The sequence below is a fragment of the Anneissia japonica genome, unplaced genomic scaffold, assembly GCF_011630105.1.
Source record: "Anneissia japonica isolate Jap-2015-1 unplaced genomic scaffold, ASM1163010v1 scaffold6365_len125945_cov166, whole genome shotgun sequence".
Classification (NCBI taxonomy): Eukaryota; Metazoa; Echinodermata; class Crinoidea; order Comatulida; family Comatulidae; genus Anneissia; species Anneissia japonica.
The window spans coordinates 115,743-125,867 of NW_022721147.1; the positions used below are offsets into that span (position 1 = coordinate 115,743).

The 10,125-nt window shown below is 34.6% G+C and overlaps 1 protein-coding gene across 1 annotated transcript in view; it reads right to left on the minus strand.

The window, feature by feature from the left end:
* Nucleotides 1-9,884, minus strand: part of LOC117111473 — a gene marked incomplete at its 5' end in the record, with an annotated part of 15,256 nt that extends 5,372 nt beyond the window's left edge. Inside the window, 4 exons of the mRNA XM_033254394.1 lie at nt 3,466-3,684; nt 4,962-5,219; nt 6,850-7,047; nt 9,633-9,884. Of these exons, the coding sequence (XP_033110285.1) occupies nt 3,466-3,684; nt 4,962-5,219; nt 6,850-7,047; nt 9,633-9,884 (927 nt within the window). The remainder of the gene's footprint in view (nt 1-3,465; nt 3,685-4,961; nt 5,220-6,849; nt 7,048-9,632) is intronic.
* Between the last annotated feature and the right edge of the window lie 241 nt (nt 9,885-10,125).

Genomic DNA, 10,125 nt, shown 5'->3' on the forward strand with positions numbered 1-10,125 from the left:
ACACAATGAAAAAGAAAATGATTAACTTAGAAAATATTAAAGAGGACAGTTGTAATTTATCACTGTGTCCCACTATAGCCAATTTGGCAACCATTGGACACAATAAGAAAGAATAATAGGATTATCTTGGAAAATATTAAAAGATATTTATAGTTTATCACTCTGTCCCACTATAGCCAACTTTGGGCACTGAATAAATTGTTAGATTATCACTCCCCCGCCTCCCCCCCCCACCAGGGAAAAATTCTTGAAATATTGATGTGGGAATAAAAACAAAATTTTTTTTTTGCCGCATCAATTATTTTAACAGCATAACACGATGCTATTTTATGACTTCAGATGCATTTCTTAAAAAAAACTATAAAATTAAACCAGTTTTTATACAATATTTACTAGGCCTATTATTAACCAAATATAAATATTCCCTCCCTCATCAATAAAAACAAAAGCGCAATAATGAATTGTTCTGATTTTAAAAAAAAACAAAAACAAAACCGCCCACCCTCATCGTTTTTTTTAAGAGTGATAATCTAATATGTTTTTCTATGTGCTCTTAGCCGCCATTGAACACAATGAAAAAGAAAAGGATTAACTTAGAAAGTATTAAAGAAGACAGTTGTACTTCATCACTGTGTCCCACAATAGTCAATTTGACAACCATTGTACACAATGAAAAAGAATATAATTTTTTTTGAAAATATTAAACAAGATATTTATGTCCCACTATAGCCAATTTAGGGCACATATGAAAAATTATTAGATCACTATTTTTTTTAAAAATCAGAACTGCTTCTTTTAATAGATGAGGGAGGGACTTTTTTTATTTGGCAAGAATATTGTAAATATTGTATAAAAACAGGTTTAATTTTTATTGTTTTTTAAAGGAAACGTATTTCCAATCACAAAATTACATTGTTTTTTATGCTGTTGAAAAAATGATGCGGCCAAGATAAAGAAACATTTTTTTTAAATTTCCGCATCAATATTTCCCAATTTTGTTGACGCGGGCTGGAGTGATGATCTAATATTTTTTTTATAGGCATAATTATGATCTGTTCATTGTGCGTTCGATTTTGATAATGATAGGAATGATAGGAGCACTGTATGATCAATGTACGCCAAAATAAATAGATGATTAACATAAAAAGTACGATGCCGTTTATTTGTACAATACTGCTATTGTTTCTAAAATTTGGTGGAGTAATGTAGTTCATGTGGTTATCATTGGAAAGTTATTGGTCTATTAGTAAATTCTATAATCTGGTTGTTGTACGCATATAGACATATTTTTTACATTTTTCATTTTATTTCTTTATTCATGTTCTTTGCAATTCATGACAAAGTAAACTCAACCATACATATTCAAAATCAGAGCGACGAAAAGGACCTCCACGAAACTCTTAGGAGCTTTTAAAATGGAGACCCGGTGTTAAAATTAAAGTTTGTTTAGACATAAAGGCAGTATATAATGCCTAACTACAAAGATACACCACCTCTCATGGTAATATTTATTTGATTTACATTTATTTTGAACATTGCCATTAGGACATTGTTTAAATCCACACTAGCCTATATTTTACACTGATTGTACTGTCGGCAATACCAGAAACGTTCATTCTCATTACATTATGGTCTTCCATTTCTATAGCGCATACTACAGTGCATGACAAACGTCACATAACCACTACTAATTCCACCTTAATAGGGAGTCGCTCAGCTCAGTCTTACATGTGTAAATGTTCGTATTGACACTGTGTTTTTAGCATTGTTTTAAAGTAATAACCTATCAGACATTGACATGAACAACAAAACGAATGGAAATATATTTGTCTTAACTATTGTTTTCAGGAAAATGGCGTATCCATATTTTAAAGAAAGGGGTGCTGAAGTAACGAGAGTCCACATCACGTCAGTACCATAGTGGTTGGCGGTGACACAAAAATTTCAGTATTTTATACCACTGGATGCCCCAAAATGGAAACTAATTATATATAAATAATGAAACGTTAACGCAATTATTTACATATAATCTTTTAGACGTAAATGCACTATATATAAATAATGGTAATCTAGTCAATTATATGTTAAATAATGAATTATATATAAATAATTGTGTTAAATAATAAATTTACGCTTGGCGCCTCATACATTTATACCCCCTAGCTACCCGAAATGAAATAGTAGACTCCAAACAGACGTAGCGCGGTTATGGAGATCGAACATGACCGAAGCCTGTTTTTGCATACTTTATATACCTGCTAGGGCCTGCCCTTACGGTCACATCTACAAATACGTCGAAGGTTTCTGTGGACACGATAACAAGTTTTTAGCGGCACGCTCTCACATCAAGGCGAGTATGATATCATAAGACCTAACGATATAGGCGCAATTGTAACCACAGAGACTTTCCATCATATCATAGTGGCGTCACTAGGTTGTGAGAGGCCCTGGTTCAATAGTACAGTCGGGGGGCTTGACGCATGCAAATTGACTGAACATGTCAACTAAGATGTGTAACACCGATGGGTTGGTTTAGAAGCAGTGGTCTCTCCGATCTTTTATACTATTTTACAATAAATCTTTGGATTTTTTTCAATTTTCTAATTTTTAGATGTTCTCAGAGGGCATCTTTGAAGAGCCACTATTGGCTAGACTAACCATAATAATAAGCGTTTTTACTGTTCCAATATTACTCAAATAATCGAAAAAAAATTTCACAATCAACATTTCGATGATAATGTTTATTCATTACATCACCGAAACGTTTGGTATCGTGTTTATATAAATTTTTTATTAAATTGGTGTTTTTTTATTTATCGTATTAACCATTGAACAATGTCAACAATTATCTTGTAACTGTATAAGTTTAATATATTCAACCTAAATAAATAATGAAATGGACCACACCTGATATCATTAGACTTATGTATTACCGTGATCATGTAAAACACTTATCTCCGATGAACATGGCAGCCAAACACTTTTTAATAAATATTGTTTACTTGGAAACTAATGCACGATTAAAATTAAAAATCAAATTATGTTTTATCAGTTGAAAAATTTTTATATAAACACGATACCAAACGTTTCGGTGATGTAATGAATAAACATTATCATCAAAATGTTGATTGTGAATTTTTTTTTTCGATTATTTGAGTAATATAGGAACAGAAATTTCCTAAGACGAAACAGAATGAAAAAAACCCAAATTGTATTGCTTCCCTGAAATCTCCAAAAATAAGATGTATATATTTCTTCCTTAATTATAAATTTCAAGCATATATCAATCTTATTACGACACTGTTTATTAATTAATAACGTTTCAATTTATTTTCTCCTCCGTCTAGACTGTTTTCGTGAAATAATTTTGGTAAATGAGAAAACAAATTTTTTTTTTTCAAATTTAGCAAAATGATTTAACGAAACTAGTTCGTGAAACATGGTATAAAAAAAGTCTCGCCTTACCTGTGTAGTGAGATCTGTAGTGAATTCAAGGCCGGTATGTACCACGTCAGTGTTTTCAGTCTCCAAAGTAGCAAACATTATATAATTAGTGTCGTTCTGTATATCAGGCGTATTTGACAAAATGAAATTGAATTCAATGTTTGCTTGACGATCTCTCTCAAGGCTGCCTGGAAAGTTTGCTTTCTCACTGCTACTAGTTTGTACTTCATAGAGATACATCTACAATATGATAAGACCAAGTACAAATAGGCCTATTGTTAGTTTCACGTCCGATATTAGGAATTCGTTTTGGGTGAGCGTGTTTACTATTTATACCAAAGACAAGCCAAAACCAGTCACTCATGTTTCACACATAATGGCCAAAACATGCTTTAATGTCAACATTTTAAAAATCTATAATTGTATTACACTAAACTAACCTTTATATATCTATACGCCATAATACGTTGTTATTTACCCCATTTTCAATGTTAAAACAACAATAACGATTCGGTGATGGTTTCTGATTTTACCATTTTATAGCTTTCATTTTACTGTTTAACTTTGTATTAATTAACTTAAATATTAAAATATTTTTTTTGGTTTGGCTTTCTTTTTGCCACATTTGTTATTTACTATCCAGTATACTAGTGGTAAACAGGCTGGTAAATATATAAAAATGTGGGTTTTTTTCTAATAAAAGAAGTAAAGTGATTCTGTGAAATATTTTATGCCATTTGTGTTTCTACCTCTTTTGAGGCTTAGCGTTTATGAAAACGTTTGGATTTTTATGCGTGGTAAACAAAAATACTATGAGAAGAAAGGAGTTTCAAAGCGAGAGATTCGGAAAGGGAATTGAAGAAAAGCATTGATTGCGAAAGTGTAAAGAAATGTATATAGCATTGGTGAAAAAATTATTGGTGAGAGGTGAAATCTTCTCAGGTTTGTAAAAGGATGTAGTCGGGTTGGGATGTCAATTATGACGAATAGAGTACTACAGTGTTACGTCACGATACCACGTGATACTACTCCGTTGCTATCGGTGTTCGATAATTAATATAATACGAGCTTTTTGTGTTTTTAGTACATTTTGATGGTAAATTATTAGGTTTAAAATGCCTATTCCAGAAGGCTATTCTGAACCATCAAGATTATGAAGTCATTCAGGCGTATGAACGGTAACCAACGTCCAGAGGGCGCCAACTTGGTGTTGTGACGACACGACTGTGGTACGTTACTTCATGATGATGACCAGATAAGATCAGTAGACCACAACAATGTTGAAATGCAGTAGGCCTACGTAAACACAGGTAGAAAAGTCTTACTCATAGATCCCCCTGCAATTATTGCTTATCGAAATTAAAGTGGTTAGATTACGTTATATTTTAGTACATTTACAAAGAGTTAGTCCAACAATTGGAAATGACAACATACAAAAGCGATGTTTGCTGATTTTCAAGCGCCTTAGGCGTGTGTAGAAGCTACGGAATAAGGAAAACCATTATAGACCTACTCACCGTGGAACCAATAAAACTGTGTGTGTCATGCCAAGATATACCGGTATTAGAATCTGTCATGAATTTTCTTGGCTCTTGAGTAAAATATCCAAATATGGAATTAGTTGTTTCGTTATAAACTGTTGATATCGTGATTTTAAAACTTCCATAAAAATACTGTGGGAATGTCGCAGTTACTTTACCAGATATTTGATCACCCGGATGTAATACGTTCTCAGACACCTCCGCAAATTTCAATTCAGGAATTTCAACCTCTTCCTAAATGAGAAAACAAATTATATTAATTAAAAGAATATTACTATTACTAATATATAACAACCAGCAACCGGTTACCGATACAACAAGCAGTTTACATAAAATAACATAAGGGCACTGGGATAACAAGATGATTGACTTGTAAGGCAGTATTATTTTCAATTTTTTCAGACAATCGGCAAATAGAAGGCTTTAATACTGTAGTAGCCATTTTTTCCTTCAAAAATTGCCTTCAACCCTCGAGGTTTCAGGCGTCGTAGTAATTTAGCGCCTTTCTTTGCAGATACCTAGCACTTTCTGTCCCTGGTCATTGGGGTCTACATGAGTAAGTGATGCAGCTGTAATCAGCGCAGGAGCAGGCAGCGCGACCAGGCTCCCATCATTCTTCTTGGTGTAGAAAGGACACAAGCGAAATGCAGAGCGAGGGATTGAAACCCTGATCTCAAGGTTGGGAATCTAAACCATTTTCTGATGCGCCAAACCACTTCTAGGCTATGTTCTCACACGGCTGCTAACGGCGTCCATGATACGAGAAAATCCCAATCCGGATACCAAAAATATGATGATCGAATCGCTGGCCAATAAGAAACTGGAAATTGTAAACGCGTGTTGTGATTGGCTGATGATAGAAACGCGCTCAACTTGCTAACCGATAGCGCTTGCTAACCGTTAGCGGTATCCGGATACCGCTAACGGTTAGCGCTAACCGATCGGGCGTTCTCACGCAGGTGCTAACTGTTAGCGCTAACGGTTAGCTCCCGATCCAGATACTTAAGGCTCTCGTGAGACCCAGGCTAAAATATCGTTTTCAGCAGTCGAAACTACGAAAAACAATTAGTGTGCTAAAACAAGTATATGTTAGCGTGCACTAATTCGAAATTACGAATTAGTAATTCGAAATTTTGAATTAGTAATTATACGCTAACGTATACTTATTTTGGCACTAATGGTCTTTCGTACAAAACCTAAAGAACCGAAGCGTAACGTTTACGAAGCATGGCTGGTTCCATGCATTCGCGCGTGTATATAACGCAGACTAGCACCAACTTGCTTCGTGACGTCATCACTTTACTAGCAGTGCGCCAGGCCATAGGGTCTGTGCTATAATAAACGGGCAGAAAGTTCGATAACTAAGGCTATGTTCTCACACGGCTGCTAACGGTTAGCAGGATCCGGATCCTGCTAACCGTTGGCTTCCGTGCGTCCATCCGAGAAAATCCCGATCCGGATACCAAAAATATGATGATCGAATCGCTGGCCAATAAGAAACTGGAAATTGTAAACGCGTACGTGTGATTGGTTAATGATAGAAAAACGCCCAACTTGCTAACCGATAGGGCTTGCTAACCGTTAGCGGTATCCGGATACTGCTAACGGTTAACGCTAACCGATCGGGCGTACTCACGCAGGTGCTAACGATTAGCGCTAACGGTTAGCTCCCGATCCGGATACTGGGGCTCTCGTGAGAACCAGGCTTTTATGATAATGTACTATATACAATTGGTGGTAGCACAGTGTACATACTTTGCAAAAGAAAATGTTGTCCACCCCATGTTAAACCCGAATTTCTCAGTCATTCAATTAAAATTTAATGTTGTCGCCTTTTAGAATTACCATACCTCTCTGGACTTACCACGACTTCCAAATTTGCTGTAAAATCCAGAGTTTGTATTTCTTCAACACCACCGCACGACAAGCTCGCTTGCCACGTGTAGACATGGCCATCCTGAAGATCACTGGTATCCGATACTGTAGCCATTGTTAAACGTATCACGATATTTCGATTGCTTTCAACATTGACAGATATTCCTGTCAATGTGTACATGCCGTTCTAAAATGGAAAAAAAAATCCACCTGTATAAGAGGACGTGGGCTTCAATTTGGGGTTGCCACCATATGTTTAAGATATGAGGTCTAGCAGCATAACAAGGCCCATTTTGTCAAGGTATGATATGACGACATCATGTTATGGATGAATTCATCTTCCTTATGGAAACATGACGGGATATTTGTCTCAAGAATAAAATAAAAACACAGTAGACCTAACTCATAAAAAAAACAGATATTTTGAAGATTAAACGTTTCGATGTATTTGACCATTGTCAAGAATCATGACATTTTCAATGTCTCATGGAACTTAGTGGTAGTTTGGCAGTGGTGGCACCAGGATTTGCCCGACGGAGGTCCGAGGTACCCGCGACCGGGGGGGGGGGGGGTAGTGCGACGAAATAAAAAAAAAGTGGGCGTGGTCGGACGTCGCTCAAAATCTCTCTTAAGTGTTCAAGGGGGTGAAAAGTATGACTATTTGGGGGTTTGAAAGGCTTATTTAATAAATTTTGGGTTTACTAATAATGAATGTAGGTAAGAATGGCCCCAAAAAAAATGGCCCAGGAAAAAATGGCCCCGCTAAAAATGGCCCCAGTAAAAATGGCCCCAAATTACAAGTAGGTAAAAATGGCCCCAATGAAAAAATTCAGCAGACCTATGTATATTTTATATATTATTAGTAGGGTGTACGGTAAGAATGGCCCCGGAAAACATGGCCCAGGAAAAAATGGCCAGGGAAAAAATGGCCCCGGTAAAAATGGCCCCCGGCCAAATGACAGGTAGGTAAAAATGGCCCCAATAATTAAATTCTGTATTAAAACTGATTTTTAAAAAAAATGATTATATGCATTTTTTTAAACTGAAATAATTTAGTTTTTAAAAGGAATCTAACATTAAATAAATTGCCATTTACATTTTACTTTTTGCAGAAATTACATATTCAATGATAAAATATTCAAAGATAAAAAAAGCCATAAATAACACTTTTTATTTTTTTTTTCATTTAAATGTTAAAAAATAGCAACAACATAATCAATAAATCAACATAAATCATGCATTTATTAATACTAAAATAATTTATTTGTGACCAATTTCAAGGAAGCGGAATCACAATTTTCCAGAAATTCAATTCGGGTATCGGTAAACCCCACAAACAATGAGTTAATATGAACATCAAATTATTATTATTTTTTTTTTTTTAGAAAAAGAGAGTTCTACAATCGTAATTAAAGTGTTTGGATGGGGTTCGCAGTGTGTTTGGAGGATTGTGGTGTATTTGCAAGTATATTTTCACAAAAGAAAAAAAATTAACATTTTATCCAAAAAATAGGTTATTATAAATATTTAACAGTCTTATTGATATACCAAGTGAGTCAATCACAATTGAATTGTTTGGTTTTCTACAATGTGTTTTAGGAGGTTTTTGGGATTTAGCAATACCATTTAATCCTACCATAATTACTTTACACTCACAATTACACGTCATTTTAATTCTTAGCATAATTGCCATATTTACATAACCATGTATATAATATAGTATCCCAGTTTACATTATTTAGTATAGTTTTAGGCACTTAAATTTACTTGGCTGGGAGTAGAAACCAAGTATGCAATTAAATAAGTTGCTTAAATAAATGTATTCCTAATTATTCTGTTTACTTTAAAAACAATATTTGATTAACAAATACTTTTTTTAAGTAACTCTAAGCAGAACATTTGTTGAAGTAAAGTAAACCTCCCTTTTCCCATACATGAACTTGTCATTCAAACACACAATTGATCCAAATGCTTTAACTACTGTTTATTTGCACTGTTTATAACATGTAAAGTTATTTCTTTTGATACTTAACAAAAGTGGATTTTGTGGTTATCTATGAGTTGCATATTCTGGTAGTTGAAGTACTGTATGTATGTCATTCCTCTAATTTGTTAGTGGAATAATGTTTTTAAAACTTATTTCAACTATCAAAAACTGTTCAGTGGCCGTTGTTTTCTGATAATCTCTCAGTACATTATTTGCATCTGTTGTGTAACTGTATTTGTTATTGATTAAATTCTTGCTTATTACAGTATTTACATATTTGAAGATTTAAAAAAAAAAATCATTTCTTTACTGAATTTTTTCATTGGGGCCATTTTTTCCGGGGCCATTTTTTTCCTGGGCCATTTTTACTGGGGCCATTCTTACCTACATTCACTAAACGAGGCGACGCCGTTTGTCGATGGCAGTCTAAACGGATCATTAACATTAAAAACGATCCGTTGAAAGTTCAGTAAAGTAGGCCTAGGCTTATTAGCTAATCTAAGAATATTAATATTAAGACTGAAAAGACGGCATTAAAAGTCAATATTTCTGTATCGTTAAAGAATATAACTATAATGTGTGACTATAAATCATAGAATCAACTTATATTTTCACACAGCCAAGGATCCCTTCCCCCAACCCTCCCACCCTAGAGGCAGTAAGCATTACGACTGACCATCTTTAATATAGCCACGAGCATTTTATTACGGCAAATAATTCTGAAAATTTCGGCTTTGGGAGAACTGTGCCATATAGTATTATATAATCAGGGGCATTTCTCTTACCACGATTCTGTGATAACCGTGTTCAATTCCTAACCCTGATGATGTTGTTGTGGGCTCCTGTACTTCGCCAAATTGAACACCATCTGCATTCGCGTAAATGTATATCATACACCCTTCGCTCTGGAAACCAGCGTAAAATTTAACCTTAACTTTAGCTCTTATCAAACCTTGGGTATACATTTCAGTCTGGTTTGTGTATTTATCGTCCTTTATGAATGTCATCGTTGGTGGTGGAACGGGAACTGCAGTACTCTTAAACAAGACCGGACCAATTGTTATTAACAAAACATCATAAACAAGCTATTAAACATAACAGAGCTGCATAGGCAAACAATTTTACAAACATTTTCAATTATAAACTTATCTACAGTGATATTCAGAACATTATACAACAAATTTTCAAACTGGGGGGTGGGGGTGGTGATAATGTTGTGATGGAAACGTCTAGGTAAATCTTGATTTATACTGGTTTAATCATAAATGCAAATTTAAC